We start from the raw sequence: 17215 nt of genomic DNA on the forward strand, positions 1-17215 counted from the left end.
AGATGGATTGGCACATGGAAATAAGCATCCTGAAGGATCCGAGAGAGAGTTACCATCTTGAACTTGTCCTTCCTGAGGAACTTGTTCAATTCTCGTAAGTCCAGGATGGGTCTCAGTCCTCCGTCCTTCTTTGGTATGAGAAAGTAGGGGCAGTACCAGCCCTTGTTCCTGTCCGCTACAGGTACCGGTTCTATGGTACCTTTCTCTAGCAGGTCTATAATTTCCTGCAAGAGGAGCGGATCTGGAACTTTTAGAGAGCTGTTCCCCGGTGGATGACTGAGGGATGTGTAGAAAGGGTAGGCAGTAACCATGGGCAACTGTCTCCAATGCCCAAGCATCTGACGTAATAGCCTGCCATTCCGTCAGATGTTGGAGTTAACCTGCCCCCTACAGGTGTCTTGTGTGGAGAGGCCTCAGAGTGGTTTGGGGGCAGCTGATGCCGATGCCGAGTGTAAAAAGGCACCTGCTGCTGTCTTAGTACTTTTGACCCGTCCACTTCGGGTGGATCTCCTTTGGCCTCTTTGAGCCGGCTGTCCTCTGACTTTCCCGAATGCCGAATAGCAGCGAAAGGCCTTTCCTCTCCCAGAGGTTTCTGAGGGGCGAAAAGGAGTTTGGCGGATAGCAGCTCCTAAAGATTTTGCTGCTGCTTTAGATGTCTGCAACTTTTCCAGACTGTCATCAGCCGTTTTTTCCGAATAATGAAGAGCCGTCAAAGGGCATATGAGCAAAGCCAGACTTTCGCAACCATGCATGCCTGCGGATTGATGTACTTGCCGCCATGGCCCTGGTGATACTGTCAGCGGAATCAATGCCAGTTTGAAGTGACTCGCACATAGCATCTTTGCCATCTTTAATAATGTTAAGGAAGGCTTCCTTTTCCTCTCCTTCGGGTATGCAGTCAGCCGCTGATGAAGCACACTCCCACAGTGTGCGACTGAACCTGGCGAGCCTACAGGTGGCGTTGATGGACTTCAACGACATATTACAAGCAGAGACGACTTTCTTTGCCATAGAATCGTACCTCTGGTCATCTCTATCCTGTGGGACAGTAGGGTAAGCGGTCCTGCTGCTTGATGAAGTTGCCGCTTGGACCACCAGGCTCTCTGGAGTCTGGTGTTTCGATAAGTATTCAGAGTCAGAAGCAGCAGCTACCCTATACTTGGCTGATAATCTTTTATTGACAGCAGGGATAACTTCAGGAGTTTCCCAGTTAGATGCAATCTTTCTTTGTAAGGCTGTTGGAAGGGGAACCACAGGATCCTCCTGTGGACCTTTGTCTAATATGTCTGTCAGGTCATCCTGTTGAAAAACAGGCAAAGGCACAGACCAACCCATGAATTCAATAATTCTTGCCATCAGGGTTCTATAGGGTGTTTCGGCATGTTCCCCTGGGTCTGGCTTAACAAAATCCACTTCTGGGGAAGTGTCCAGCCCACTTGCCTCATGTAATGACTCCTGTAGGTCTTTCAACCTTCTTTCCTCAGAGGTGAAATCCTCTGAAACAGGTAGTGTGGTCCTCTGCAACCCGAAGGTTTCCTGGTCAGAATCTTCCCCTTCTTCATAAATTGAAGAGAATCCAGGGTACTCTGACCTCTGAAATGGTATAAAACCCCTTTCTAAGGCGGAAGGAGCCAAATTCGTCATTATTGGGTGAGAAAACGTCAATGTCGTCGACGCCGATGTGACAGGCTTCGAAGGCGCTGAAAACGGCGTCGAGAAAACCGGAAGAGGCCTCGAAGAACTCGAGAGGATCAGGATCCTACTCTAGGAAATCGACGACAGTCTCGGCGTCGTGCCGGAGGCGCTTGGAATCACCATTGGCTGTGGAGTAGCCGTGGTCTTCTCTTTCATCGGCGTCGAGTCGAAGAACCCTTCGACAACGGCGTCGATCCATGCGTCGAAGGGATCTTCGCCGACGGCGAAGACGGTGCCTGCTTACCCGATGGCCCGTGGTGCTCTCGGACGGAATGTTTCGCCGGGTGCTGCGACTTGTGCCGTTTTGATTTTTTGGTTTTTTCACCCGGGGTATCACCCTCAGCTGTCTTCGAGGGGGTTGAGGCCGCTTTCTCGAAGACGCTTAACATTTTCTAACTGAATTCCTCCCACTCAGCCTGAGAGCTGTGTTTTGTGGGGCAGGAGACCCTTTCTGGGGAAACAGAAGACGAGGAAGGGGATCTTCGACGTCTCTTCTTTGAGTGTCTTGATCGACGAATGGTGGGAGCTACTTCGAGATCTAGAATGGGAATGTTTGATGGCAAGGAGACAAATGCCTCGGCTGAAGAAATTCGAGGATGTTTTGACTGACTTACCTCTCTCGAGCTTCCCCTTGCACTCCTTCAAGGCTTTGACCGTCATGGACATGCAGTCCTCACACTCCGAACAATGGTGCTCGGCTCCCAAGCACCACAAGCTCCTGTGTGGATCCGTTATCGAAATTTTTTTTACCAGAATCTCGACATTTTTTGAAGCCGGATCGCGGCATTGTCGGTTCCGATGAAGATGCCATTGAGAACGAGTTGGTATATTTCGAGTAGATGTAGATTAGACATAACAGATCATGGCTTCAGTGCGCTAGACTGAATTGAATTGAGCAACGATGTTCCTGAAGCGCGGGAAAACTGAACTGAGCAACGGCCGCCGCGAGTGTCTATTTATTGGCATGGTGACGTCAGCGCCGATACGGTGGCCGTTGACTGACATCGACTCAGCGGATGTCGACACGCAGCGCCCTCTACAGAAAAAGTTTCCGAGGCCAGCAAGCTGGAAACGTATTATCAAAGATAAGGAATACGTCGGAGCACACAATCCCTTCGAAAAAAGTTACTGGGTAAGTGATATTTATCTTCTGAGCTTGTGAATCTGCTTGGATTCACATTTGCATACATTAACACGCAGTACTTTGGGAATGTGATAGGGAAGTTAATGAGTGAAATCCAAGGTGCAGCTTTGCCCATTACTTCCAATGGCAATTAAAATCAATGTAGATCCCTTGTGTTAGGGAACATTTTCATTTCTGTGCCAATTCCCTTTAACCTTAGAGACCCCCAGCTCGTTTTCTGGACTTGGCTTTAATTTTTACTCCTGTGTGAGTTGGACTTTTATCTCACTCATGCGTTAGAATTTTCTGTGTTTCTTACTGTTTTATGCAGTCTGGTAAACTCCATAGGCATCTGCTTTTTGCATTGTGACACCACACCTCTTGTGCAGCACTGAGAAGTCCCTGAACTACATTTTCTTGGGTGAACTACCGATCCCAAGAGAATAGTAAGATGACCCCAGTATTACTTACCTTTTCCTTTGTGGGCCCAGTACACACCACTTCATGTGAAGTGCCGGGGAGTTATATAGTAACTCCTTTAATCCATTCCTCATGTAGCATTTTGTAACACTAACTCGCTTGAATGGCTGGTGTGAGTGGTTTCTTTTTTAGTACCTTGTGCCATGTATCTGCAGGATGATCCCTCAGCTGCAGTACTGCATCAAAGGGGAACCATTATTCCCAAAATGGCCCTGCCTTCTTTTTTTGCATCTCTTGTCAGTTTCTTCCGGGCTTTTACTCTGTTTGAATCAGGTTTGAGTCCTTTGTGTGTTTTGCATTTAGCAGGCTTCAGTCCAGAAGGCCGCCCAGGCTCAAGTGTGTCTGGAAAGGCAGGCAGTGACGGAGGGTCCCCAAACATCCTTGTCCTTCCGATTGGCTGTTCCGGCTGGGCGATAGACAACTCAGGGCTGTGAATGAATGGGAACCCGATTAAAAGGCGAGGTTTTTGGGACTAGAGGCAGTGTCAACCACTGGAGGACAACAATCGACAAAGACGACGTGAAGAGACGCCAGCAGCACCATCCTGGACAGCGAAGTGCCTGGTGAAGCCCTGCAGCTGTGCCGACCCCATTTTTGTTTTAACTGGGAAGACCTGTATGGGACGACTTTTTCCCTTGGGCTGGTGGGACCAACTAGCCCTGAGACAAGCTTCATTTTGGTGCAACCCCTGACTTGCTGCATCCATCTGGGAGAATCTGTTTTTCAAAGCATCAAGTATGATCTGATTCACCTATCTTTTGCTCCCTAAAACTCAATATTGCAATGGTGATCGCAAATGACATGCATTACTCACTGTAATCGTTTTTCTGATGATTGTATCTGCTTAGATTCACATGCTGAGCATAGACTAGTGAACAGTACACAGATGGTGGAGGGATGTGTGAAGGAAGCAGCTAAGTGGACCTTTAGACAATTGAAAACTAGTCCTGAATCTAGGTAAAGACAAGAGTACAATGTCTGGTGGTTGGTTTCTTTGCCAAAGGAAGAGTATTTGTTAATAACTAGGCATTTATATAGCGCTACGAACCCTCAGGTATCGGAGCGCTGCTTATTATTATGCACGGTATGTGGTGCTCATTTATTGACCTCAGAAGGATGAAAGGCTGAGTTTGGCCCCGCCGGGATTCGAACCTGCATCAGCAGGCTCTGCACGGATGTCAAAGCAAGCGCTCTACTCGCTGTGCCACTTGACCGGCTAACCGGCTGTTAACGGGTGCAATACCAAGGGCGTCAATCCTATTGATTGCTCGCCTTAAGACAGATCGAACTTCATCCTTCTACTCCATTAGAAATCTGCAGAAAGGACCTCAAAAGAGTCTGCAAAACGAGATCACTAAAGCGATTTGAAGTATGCCAAGCAAGCTATATAGACAGACACCAAACAGCCAATTATTTTATGCATTTAAGCAATTCTACTTCAAGCAAAAATCCAACAATGGACAACCTTATAAAAGCCACCATCAGCTAACAGGAGACATACCTCTATCACACCTGCAAAAGACTACCACATCTCCAAAACTCCTGAACTGTTACTTTAATGGGTAAAGTGAACCCAGATCCCTGTGGCACTTCAGCCAAGGTTAATCTCCTTTGTCCTATAAATGCCTGTTGACTATCATTCAAGTTAATCTCATCTCTGCATAAGACATAACAGATCATGGCTCCAGTGGGCTAGCTGCCCATTTGGTGCCCATCTAAGTCTACAGGCAGTCAGCCAGTAATCTTTCTGTGGCTTGTACCTGCTTAGAATCACATGCTTAGCATATGACGGCATCCAGAGTCAAATGCAAAGTATCAAATGTTTTTTTATTTTCAAGACTGAAAATTTGTGTTGAAAGTGGGCGTTCCGGTCACAATCCCTACCCTACGTGTACAGTACACACACTCCTCCACAAGCGCCGACATCCTCAGATATTTGTCACAAATACAATTGAAGACTATTAGCAAGATTAGAGCAAGCAAAAAAAAGCTCAAAAACGTGTCTACCTCGAAGATCTTTTGACAAATCTACAAACCCCGATGTTGGCTTGCCCAGGACTGCCAGCTCTGTGACAACACTTTGATGTTATCATTGCATAATGTAAGCATAGGTAGCTCCGTCCCACAAACTACCAAACTGCACAAATTAAAATAAGAACGAGACTCCAATGAGGTTTTGTTGAAGAAGCTCCCATGAAATTAATGAACTAAATTTAGCAATTCGAACTTGCCCCACATGTATGGAATTTTGATGCTAGATATTTAGCTAAGCAGGCAGATACTTACTGGTCCTCGACTGGTCATTGGCTGGCGTGGCAAGTTGGCAAATGATGGGGTGAAGTCGGGACCAGTGTTCATTCCTGCAATTCTGGCAGCATCCAGGGGGCGAGGCGGAGCAGCCTTGGTTGACTGGACCTGATATGTACAAGAGGAAAGAAAATCAAACACATTGAGAAAAGGAAGCTAAACAAGACCTACAGTTTTGGGGATCTCGCGTAGGGCAACACTTCTATATTTCAACTTGAATTGCTATCAAAACACAAGACAGGAGTGGATTCAAGACTCTCCCTGACCTTATGATTAGGATTCAGGAAAATCAATCAGCACCTCTGGTGTATATTCCCCAACGTTCCTGCAGTTAAATACAAGAGGGCTTTCAAGCATAAAATCTCAAGACGGGAGCGAGGTGAAGGAAAACGTTCAGGGTGATTAGCTTCATTTCTAGAAACGGACATGGGTCGACAGATTTTAGAAGACTACTCTAGTTATAGTGAACAGGGAGCTTTGAGCCTTTAGCCAAAACCCAATCAAGGTAGCAATGGAGAGCTTGGTCTCATGAGAGTGCGAGTGCAGTCATGGGCACTCAGTGAGTCCACAGTAGAGAACAAAACAATTGAACTCAAACAGTGAGCAATACAAATGCAGTTAATTTATTTAGGACACTGAAAAATTCGATTAGGAGGTGGTAACATCAAACACTCGATAATACAAATATATACTATCACCCTTAGTTTCACTTACTAAAGTAATAACGTATCAAGAATGCAGGCAAGTACTGTCGATGAAAAAATGAAGGGAACCAAGCACAAGTACAATATCCTAACTTTATCATAAGATGATATGCATTACTTACCGTAAAAGCATTTGATTGTATCTGCTTAGATTCACATGCTGTGCATGTAGTCTGACATCCAGTGGTAACCGCAGAGTATTGCATCTTGTCTTTCAAGGATCGAAAGGGGACGTCGACATGGGTGTGCCCGTTACACTATCCCTAATTTGACGTGTTGTTTACCCAAGATCCCTCATGCGTCGAGGTCTCTCCGATTGTATTTTTTCTGCCATGAGGGAGCCTAAGTACTATCGTGAGTGAGCACATAAAAGAGAAAGTAGTAAGACGTCCATGTTCCTTCCACCCGAGCGGGGAGGAAGGGTGGGCGCATGTGAATCTAAGCAGATACAATCCTCAGAAATGCTTTTACGCTAAGTAATGCATATCATCTGATGCTTGTTAATATGCCTAGAATCACATGCTGTGCATAGACTAGCGAGCAGTACCCGGAGTTGGAGGTGGGTTGTGAGAAGGAACAGTAGTGAAAAGATGTCGTAGTACTGCTTGTCCCACCTGAAAATCAGACCTAGAATGAGTAAGCAATGGTGTTTTGTAAAGGTGTACAGAACTCCAGGTTGCCGCTTTGAAAATGGACTCAAGGGGAACATTTGCAATGAATGCTATGGAAGCCCCAGTACCTCGAGTAGAATGTGCTCTAGGGTTGAAGGGCAGTTCCCTCTTTGCATGAGAGAAACATAGTGTGATGCAATTGACAATTAACCTAGAGATGGCTGATTTAGAGCCAGGATCTCCCCCTCTACCAGGTGCCACTGAAACAAAAACTGGTTAGCCTTTCTTAGCAGTCTAGTTCTTTTCAGGTAAAACAGGACTGCCGTGTGCACATCTTGCGTGTGTAGGCTTCTTTCAGCCACGTAAGTGGAGTTCTGGAAGAAAGTAGGTAGTTCAATTGATTGAACTTGGAAATAAATGTAGGTGCAAATCGAGGGCGAGTGCACAGAACCACCTTATCTCTGGACTGTAACGAAAGGGACTAGACTTGAAAGGGCCTGTAGTTCACCAACTCTTCTAATAGAAGTGATAGCCTCTAGGAAGGGTGTTTTATAGGAAAGATCCTTGAGGACTGCCTTATGCATAGGTTCAAAAGGAGACCCCCGTAAGGCTAGTCAATACCACAATTAGGTCCCATCCGGGTTAAAATAGGGGGATGAATACTTTTAACCCCTTCCATGAAAGCCTTAACTGGTATTTTCCACCACACCACCTTTTGTTGGGACGTTGTGTAGGCTGAGAGGGCAGCCAAGTGAACTTTCAGGGAATTAAAAATCAGGCCTGAATCTAGTAAGTGAGTCAGGTACAATGCAATGTGTTTAGGAGAGCAGTCAATTGGATTGACGCCCTTGGATTCACACCAGATAAAGCGCTTCCATTTACTGGAGTAGCAATATCGAGTGTTAGGTTTCCTGGCCTCCTTAAGTATGTCCATGCATCTCTTAGGAAGTTGGAGATGACCGAACTCTATGACCTCAGGAGCCAGGGCGCCAAGGTCAGAGTTTGCGGTAATGGGTGCAGAGTTTCCCCCTTGTCCTGAGATAGCATGTTGTACGGGCCAGGCAGTTTCATTGGAGGAGATGGGGACATGTCCCATCAGGTGAGAGAACTAGGGTTGGCGGGGCCACCAACATCATGGTGACTGGTTCATCTTGTGCACTATCTTGTTGAGTAGGGGATTCGGGGGGAAAGCGTAAACATTTCCCTGACCATGTTATCCAGAGACCGTTCACCTTGGATCGGTTCTGGGGGTACCTGGAGGCGTAATCTTTGCATTGAGCGCTCTCCAGAGTTGCGAACAAGACTATCTCTGGGAAGCCCCATTGTGCGAAAACGTTGGACCCCATGGTCCGACCACTTTCTCATTCATTTCCTCATCCCTACACCCAACAACTCGGTAAAAAACTCAAGCCAGCACCTCCAGCCCTAGCCAGAAGCGCCAAGAACATCACCAGAGAAAATATCTCACCCTACCTAGACACCCTCACTACTAACCTCCCTGCCACATCAGACCCAGCTGCACTGGCGGATCTCTACAAATCCACCATTAGCACTGTCATAGATATCATCGCCCCTCTACAAAAGAAAAAAAAATCAAAACATACCAAACACTCCAATACTTGGTTCTCAGCAGAACTAAAAGAATTCCGAAACAAAAAACGCAAAGCCCTAAACTTATGGCAAAGTGCGCCCAACGCATCCTCGCTATCCTCCTACAAATCACTGGCCACCCAATACAAAAATAAGTATATCAGCCAAATCCGCGTCCTACAATGAAAGAATCTCTAACGCCACCTCAGAATCCAAAGAGCTTTTCGTCCATCTTCAAGGAACTATCCACACCGGCTACTAAGTCTCAAGAGGTTAAGGACCAAGCTTGGTGTAACACCATACAGTCCGCCCTCAAACAAAATTTAACTCCTCCAAGCAAAAATCCTAGACCATCACAAAAATCTCACTCAGCACATCCTATAAGCATCCCATACGGAAACTGACTGAGAACATAAAGACAAATCTCTTTACGCCATTCAAATTTAGAGAAGTCTCAGAAAAAGAGGTAGTCGATATCGTTAACAGAATCAAACCTAATTGTAAAGGCGACGCCTGCCCCGCTAAACTAGTTAAAGACTGCATAGAAACACTAGCACCATTTCTTAAAATCAATGCATCCTTCAACACAAACTCGGTCCCAACCAGCCTAAAAGAAGCTTGGGTGCGCCCTCTTCTCAAAAAACCTACTCTAGATCCCGAAAACGCCAACAACTATAGACCCATCACAACCGTTCCCTTCCTGCTCAAGATCCTCGACAAAATTGCCTACACACAAATACAGCAATACCTGGAAGAAAAACGCATTTTAGGAAAAAGGCAATCTGGTTTCCGCCCGGGACATGGGACCGAATCGGCCCTACTAGATCTCAAAATCCAACTAAATGACATCATGGACAAAGGCAAACCTGCACTCCTGCTAGACCCATCTGCTGCCTTTGACCTGGTAAATCACGATATTTTAGGCACGCAACTCAAAAATGAAGCCCACTTCTCGCCAGAAGCCATCTCCTGGGTCAAATCATTCCTCGAGGGTCGACTTATGCAAGTCTTTTCAGACTCTGCGAGCGCTACCCCCACCACTATCCACTGTGGCGTCCAACAAGGGTCCTGCACTGCACCCACCCTATACAACTTCTACACTCTCCCACTGTACAATGACTTGGACCATCGTCACCTAGCATACACCAATTATGCTGACGACACGCAAGTCCTGCTCCCTCTCAAAGGGGTCTATGAACAAGACGCAGCGGCATTAACCAAGATCTATAGAGCCATCCAAACCTGGATGGCAGCCAACGGCCTCTGCCTAAACGGGGACAAAACGGAGATCCTACTAGTTGGCACCAAAGAAACACTAAACAAACTCCCACCGCAGTACAACATAGATAACTCCACCATCACAGTCTCCACTGCAGTAAAAACGCTAGGAGTATACCTTGACTCTACTCTCCATGACACGACAAGTCAATGCCATAGCCTCCTCTGCCGCACTCACCACTAAGATAATCAACGCCGTTAAACCCTTCCTATCCACTAAAAACTGCCTGACCGTAGCTAGGGCCACAGTAGGTACCAAATTGGACTATTGCAATGCTCTCTTTTTGGGCACGTCTGCACAAAACCTAAAAAAAATGCAAGTCACACAAAACAATGCTCTAAGCATCCCTAAAAGGGAGCACATCTCCCAAGCCAGAAAAGAAGCCCACTGGTTACCAATAAAAGAACGGATACTATTCAAATCTATGGCCAACACCCACAGATGCCTTTCCACCAACGCTTCGCCGTATCTTTCTGAAAGAATCACCCTTAAAACATCCACTAGACCCACAAGGTGACATGTGACCAACCAGACCTACGTACCCACATTCAAAAGAAGCAAAGCCGGGGGGTCTAGCTTTCAACACCTAGCACCCAAAAACTGGAACGCACTCCCCACCGCGCTTAGGAACGAAAACTCATACCATGTCTTCCACAGACTACTCAAAACCACGCTGTTTAACCAACTCCACCCCACCTTTCCTACTGTATTTTCACAACTGTATGTAAATAAGCACAACTATCTCTCTCTATCTATCTCTCTCTCTCTATATCTATCTATATCTATCTATATCTATCTCTCCCTCTCTATATCTATCTATATCTATCTATATCTATCTATATCTATCTATATCTATCTATATCTATCTATATCTATCTATATCTATCTATATCTATCCCATGTATGCCTGTAACAAGTAAGATTGCTTTCAGCGCCACGATGCCCCTGGGCAGATGTGCGCTATACAAATCAAATAAATATGTCTTTGTGTAGTCAGCATTCGTACTCTACGGGCAGTGGGAAGTCTCTGCTGAGCACATCCGCGAGAAGATAGAGTTCCCCTGGAACGTGTTGGGACAACAGAAACACCCTGTGTTTGAGAGCCCATTTTGAAATGTTTTGGGACAGCTTGGATAGCCCTGGAGAGAGCATGCCCCCTTGCTTGTTTGGGTAGTACATGGCCGTGGTTCTCTCTATGAGGATCAGGACTGTCTTTCCCAGCAGCTGTGTCTGAAAGGCATTCAGTGCTTTGAATACAGCTAATAGCGCCAACAGATTTACTTCTGGGGACCACACGCTGTGCGCGTCTGCTGAAGTAGGTGAGCCCCTGCACCCAGTGAGAGATGCGTCCGTCGTGAGTGTGGCTTCTACTGAGGGGGTGGTGAAGGCCTTTCCCGTCAAGAGGTTTTCCCTGGACCACCACGGCAGAGAGAACGAGGGCTGGCGAGACAACCACAAGATCGTCCCATGGTCGGTTGGCCTGACACCACTGGCTGTTGAGCAACTCTTGGATGGGACCATGTGCAGGCGCGCGTGAGGAACTAGATAAATGCAGTATGCCATCATTATTAACAGTCACATGGCTTTGCGTACAGTTACCTCTCGACCGGTTACATACCGACTGATCTCAAACAGCATGTTTTGAACCCTCTCGTTGGAGGGTAAGACTAGGACGTCTTATGTTCGAATTAGAGCCCCTAGAAACTGCTTGAACTAACGGGGTCTAGGCTGGATTTTTTCTTGTCGATAGAGAATCCCAGACTGAATAAAAGATTTATTGTCTTTTGGGTATTTGACAGACAGGTTTCGTAAGAGTCTCCCGTTATGAGCCAGCGGTCGTAAGGATAAACCCGGATGGAATGCCTGCGCAGATGTGCTGCTGCCACCGCTAGTACCTTTGTAAATACCCTTGGTGCAGAGGCTATGCCAAAGGGTAGTACTTTGAACTGATAATGCTTGTCTTGTATCATAAGATCTGAGGTATTTTCTGTGCGCTGGCAACATTGAAATTTAAAAGTATGCATCTTTCATGTCCAGTGTTGCCATGTAATCCCAGTGATAGCAGGGGGAATTACTTCCTGCAGAGTGACCATGCAGAACTTCATGGCCTTACAAATTTGTTCGCTGGACGCAGATATAATACAGGGCGCATGGTTAGATCCTTTTTGGGTACAAGGCAGTACACTGACTAAATACCTTCTTTTACCTGTGACAGAGGTACGACTTCCATGGCTCCCTTTTCTTGTAGTGTCTCGACTTCCTGAAGGATACGAAGGTGGTCTGGTGTCAGTCGTCTTGCTTGTGGAGGTCTGAATGTTGGGGACTGGTTGAACTCTATACAGTACCCGTGGGCCACGGTCTTTAGAACCCACTGGTCTGTAGTTATCCCCGCCCATGCCTGAAGGAATGATGTTAGCCGGCCCCCGACCGGGGAGGCATGAGAGGAGGCTGATGCAATCTTCGGGTCATTTTAAATCTGAGGCCGGGGAGCCTCGCAGGGTAGAGTTCCGGCCCCTTCCTTTCCCACAACGCTGACCCCTCTGGGGATACACGGTGGTGTATCCACTGGTTCCTTGTGGAGAGGACCAATTGTTTCCCGAGGTGCACTGTTGCTGAGCGAAGCGTTGGCCACGAAAAAGCGGTCTAGACCCAGATCCTCATCTTGTAGAGGGTCTTTGTGTAATCTGGTTTAGGGTGACATGCTCCTTTTTTGCTGTCTCTAAGGCCTCGTCGACCGCCTTCTCAAACAGGTTGGATTCTTCCACGGGTGTATTTAGCTTGCGTCTCTGGCTTGAATCCAGAGTTCCGTAGCCACGCACGTCTCTTCAGGAGTGTGCCCTGAGCCAGGGATCGACCAGCTGTCTCAGCAGAATCCAAAGTGTTCATCAGTATGCTTTGGTTCCCTTGCCTGCCCTCAGTGACTGTGGTCAGGAGACAAGTTTGAAGTGGTTCGGGAACCTCTTGTAGGTCTTCTTGTAGCAAGGCCCACTGAGCATCCGCGTAGCTGGCCAATAAGGTTGTGTTAGCAATACATGTTGAAAACGCTGTTGCGGCCGTGACCCTCTTCCCAAGGGCGTAACATTTTTTACCTTCCTTATCAGGGGGGGTGCCTCGCCAGTTGACAGAGGGACCCCTGCCCTCTTTCTTGTAGTAGTCACCACCAGAGTGTATGGGGTGGAGTGACCTCTGATATAAAGGCAAAGGTTTTTCTATTCTTGGGTTAACACCTCTTGTGAGAGCAGGTGTTGATAAGGAGGGAGACAGACGTGTTTTAATTGAATTTAGGAGAGGAATAGCCTGGATGGCTGGCAGCTTCTCTTTGAGGATGTCCTCCATGAAGTCAGCTTCAGGGACAGCTTCATCTGTGGAAAGTGTTGCGCTGCTTTGCGCAACTTGACGTTAAACGTCAATTGATCATCCACTGGCGAGGGTTGTCTAGTGGGGCTGGTCTGGGGGGGAATCCAAAGATAGGGCATCAGGATCTTGTGGATCTGGAGACTGGCATGGTTGAGAGTCACCCATATCTGGGTTCTCTTCACAGCCTTCTATGGGATCATGCATGTCCTCAGGATTGGCGAATGTTAGGCAGAATCCTGTGCAGTGCCCTTAGGGACCACTACACTACACACAATACTACAGGTGGCAATACAAGTTTTACCTTTGGTACAAGCCTGTACTAGGTCAGCGTGGTAGCAGTGGCAGAGCAGCCAGGCTTATCTCAAGAGTATATGAGCAGTAGCAGAGATTACACAAAGGGACCACAATTACTGTGACTCAAGCCAACACTGACTCAAGGATTCAGGTAGTAAAATATAAGTACATGTATTTTTAAACCATTCGTTATAAACACAACACTTCTATTAAACTCAAATGAAAACCACACGTTAAATATACTACAACTAACCAATTCACTTTGTACAGTAAAAGTCTCAAAGTTAAGTACCCTGTGTTTGAATGAACTGGTGATACGAACAAAACACATTACCGCGAATACGATTGCGATCACTGACAGTTCAGTCTACTAAACAAACGCGTATCCGTGACATGAAATGCTACCAGGGCAAAACACACTTGGCACCCGAGATACCCAGAGGGAGTTGGAGGCAAAAAAATCAGGCAATATTTTGGTTAGGCAGGCAGAATCAAGAAACACTCAGGAGTTCAAAAGTCAAAGGGCCAGAGCCAGGGTTGAAAGACACCGGGGCCAGTTGCCGAAAATCACACAGACAGCTCACGATTCAACAGCCAAAAGTACTTCGATATTGTCAATGTTCGGAAGCAAAAGTCACAAGGAGGGAAGACGAGGGCAAGCCTTGGAAATGAAGAAAAAGGGATTCACCCAGTTTCCTCAACAGAACACCGTACCTTGTTCTAATGGTGCAGCTGGTGCCCTGGCAGTTGTTCCTGTTGGTTTCCCTCAGACCCACGATTCCTGGAGCTTCGTTGTGAAGGAGGACGTCTGAAGGGGATCTGCACCACACAGGTATGAAGCCGGCAGCAGCGACAAGGAATAAAAGGTGCACTCCTTAAAAACAGGAGAGGCTCTTCAGGTGGCTATCCGGACCACTACAGCAGTGTGCAGCGATTTTGACCACGGAAGAGGATCCTCTGGCTGTAGAAGATGAGGTGGTTATCCCCACTAAGCTCAAGGGAAGAAGACTCCGGACTGGATCTTCCGAGCCGTTGACGCGCAGATAGCTCAGGACTGCAGCAGGGCCTCACCGGGACGGGGTAGTTGCAGCAGCCGTCGTTCTCTCCGCTTCTCTTCGGTTCCTTGCATTTCCAGTGGCGACTGACTTCTAGCCCAAGCGACCTGCCTTTTATGCGAAAAACCCCCATTCACGCAGCCTGGCTGTCAATCACCCAGCAGGGAGGCTGTCCAGCCCGGACAACTACCCTGGCCAATCATGACAAAGTGCGACTTGGGTTTCCTAGGATACCCTGTGCAGGGGGTGACTACACCCCTCCCTCACATTCAGCCCACCTAGACACCCAGAGGCAGAAGCCTGCCAAAAGACAGTTAAAGAAGGCTAACCTAGTTTGCCGCGCAAAGTAAAACACAAAAGGACTTTAACAAAAAGAAATGGCGAATAAACCCAACCGGAGCTAAAAGAAAGACGATTTGGTCAAGCGGGTTTATGTTCGAGGCTAATATAAGAGCCAAGAACAGTACCACGTTTAGCTAATATAATCGCGGTAGAAAAGTTAGGGTAGATACCACTGCCACCAGCCAAGTCTAAATGTTAAAAGAGCGAAACAATGCTCTAGGAGGTACAGATAAAAAGGGATACCAGTTAACCCTTTCCAGTGCTCCATGGAAGATGGGGTGCACTGGATCTGTGGTAGATTGACAAAGTAAAGTTAATGGTAACTTTACCCTTTTCTGGGGACAGTAGTTGCCTGAGAAATGGAGTTGAGGGAAGTCTAAGACAACCCTGTGCCACAGCACTGAAGGTGCTGTGCGACACAAAAAGAAAGGGTTACTGAAGTTGTGTACTTCAGAGTCCACAATCACAAAAACAGGTAGAAACACATAGCAAAACATAGGTAAGGGTGGGGGGAAAAGCGCACTCTTACCAAGTGGAAAACAAAAACTCCAGAAGTCCAGCAAAGATGCTGGGGGACTCACTAGGTGAGGGAAATTAGCCATAACTGAGAATTCTCCCTAACAGTGAATTGATCCTCATCCTGAGTGTCTGCAGGAATGTCTTCAGTGAGGTCATGGGTGTATACATCCTGTTCCAGAGAGGGGTCAAAAAGCCTTGGGAATTTTGCTACAGGGTCCGAAGGGCTCTCATCCCGTGGTCCTCTTGGTGTGGGTTCTTCTGAACGTGCAACAAACCTGTACAGTCTTTCCACAAGGTTTTCAAATTTCTCTCTAGTCCTAACAGAAGACCTAGAATGGTCTTGAGGCGGAAAAGGTTCTTGAAACCACGGTCGCAAAACGTTGCGATTTTTGTCTCAACGTCGAAGACATCCCTTCTTCGTCCTCAGAGAACCTCTCTTTCTGCTTATAGAAGGGTTCCGGTACTACCCTTAGGCTATGCTAGGATCTCGATGGATCCTTGGCCTTTTCCCAAGGCCTCAAAGAATCCCTTGACTGTCGTTTGAGAATCGGCGGAAACAATTCTTGCTATGCTGTCGGAGACGTCCTCTGCAGAAGGGAGGCGTGTAGCTTCAGCCTGCGATTGTGAAGGAGTCTTTTTTCGGCAGAGCAGGGCCTCGCCATTCTGGCTGCCTTCCTTGGCGGTGCCGGGGCCTTGCCTTCGGCGGCCGCCTTCTTCAGCGGAACTGGAACCCTGCTGTTGCTGGACGCCTTCTTGTGATGCGTCTATGGAACCCGGGATATTGGAGGTAGCGCCCTTTTTTTTGATGGCCCGGTCGCTAGGCGCATATGCGGCTGCGGGGAGGGCTGCTGATCCCGACAGTCGGCGGGTGCCGCTGGAACTTCCGGTGTAACCATTGGCATTGAAGTCTTCGACTTGGCCGAATATTGACTTGGGGTTGTGTGGTTAGTGCTGTGTAAATGTTTGTCTTTGTCGCCGGGGTGTGGCTTCCCCATAGCAGTGCCTGAGCCGTGGCTGGCGGGGCCAGGGACAGACGATGCGTAACAAGAGCGTTCCATTGAAAGGTCAACCACCTCCGGTTCGGAGGTCCAATTGTCACTTGCCGTCGTCACATATGGTGGCTGCGGCAGCAGGAGAGAACTCGGCCTTCGACATCCCGTAGGCTGCCCACCGCTCAACTTTGCACTCCTTTAATGTCTTAGGACACAGGAGCATACAAGCCACGCATCCTACTTCGTTGTGATCGAGGGGCAAGCAACGGTTACACCGTTTGTGATAGTCTTTCCAGGGAAATTTGCCTTTACAAATGGGGCAAAACCTAAATGGAGTCCTCTCTATAGCTGAGGATGGATAGAGTGATGAAGACCAAGGGAAAGAGGAAGGAAAGGCATTATCAGATTGTATAGAAATGTCCACCCTGACCCCACTCTCCCTACTGTGTAGGCCGGCGGAAGGCCCGGCCACGTGGTTGGCATCGCCGACTGGATTTCCGTCCGTCGAAATTCAGAAGGTCTACGGTGGAGATCTGGAACAGCCGTCGAAATAAGGGACGGATAGGGTGATCTGAATTATTTTATAACCATTCAACCAAAGGTCGAAGGGACAATAGGCAATGTCACTGACTAGCTCCGCATAAGGCGACCAGTATGCTGGGCAGCAAAAAACCAATCTGAGGCACCTTGACGCGCGAGGGATCTTGGGTACACTCCGCGTTACGTAGGGATAGTGTTACAGGCACGCCCATGTCGACGTCCTCTTTCGATTCTCGAAAGACAAGATGCAATACTCTGTGAATACCACTGGATGTCGGACTATGCACGGAATGTGATTGTAAGCAGATTAACAAACATCAGAAATGG

At 47.5% G+C, this 17215-nt stretch overlaps 1 protein-coding gene across 12 annotated transcripts in view; it reads right to left on the minus strand.

The window, feature by feature from the left end:
* EIF4G1 (eukaryotic translation initiation factor 4 gamma 1) overlaps positions 1-17215 on the minus strand; it is a 1670216-nt gene that overhangs the window by 431693 nt on the left and 1221308 nt on the right. For all 12 annotated transcript variants that reach the window (XM_069618798.1, XM_069618805.1, XM_069618804.1 and 9 more), the window contains one exon: positions 5585-5713. In XM_069618798.1, coding sequence (XP_069474899.1) covers positions 5585-5713 — 129 coding nt within the window. The remainder of the gene's footprint in view (positions 1-5584; positions 5714-17215) is intronic.

The sequence above is a fragment of the Ambystoma mexicanum genome, chromosome 10 (genome assembly GCF_040938575.1).
Source record: "Ambystoma mexicanum isolate Mex_15411 chromosome 10, UKY_AmexF1_1, whole genome shotgun sequence".
In the NCBI taxonomy this organism is placed as follows: Eukaryota; Metazoa; Chordata; class Amphibia; order Caudata; family Ambystomatidae; genus Ambystoma; species Ambystoma mexicanum.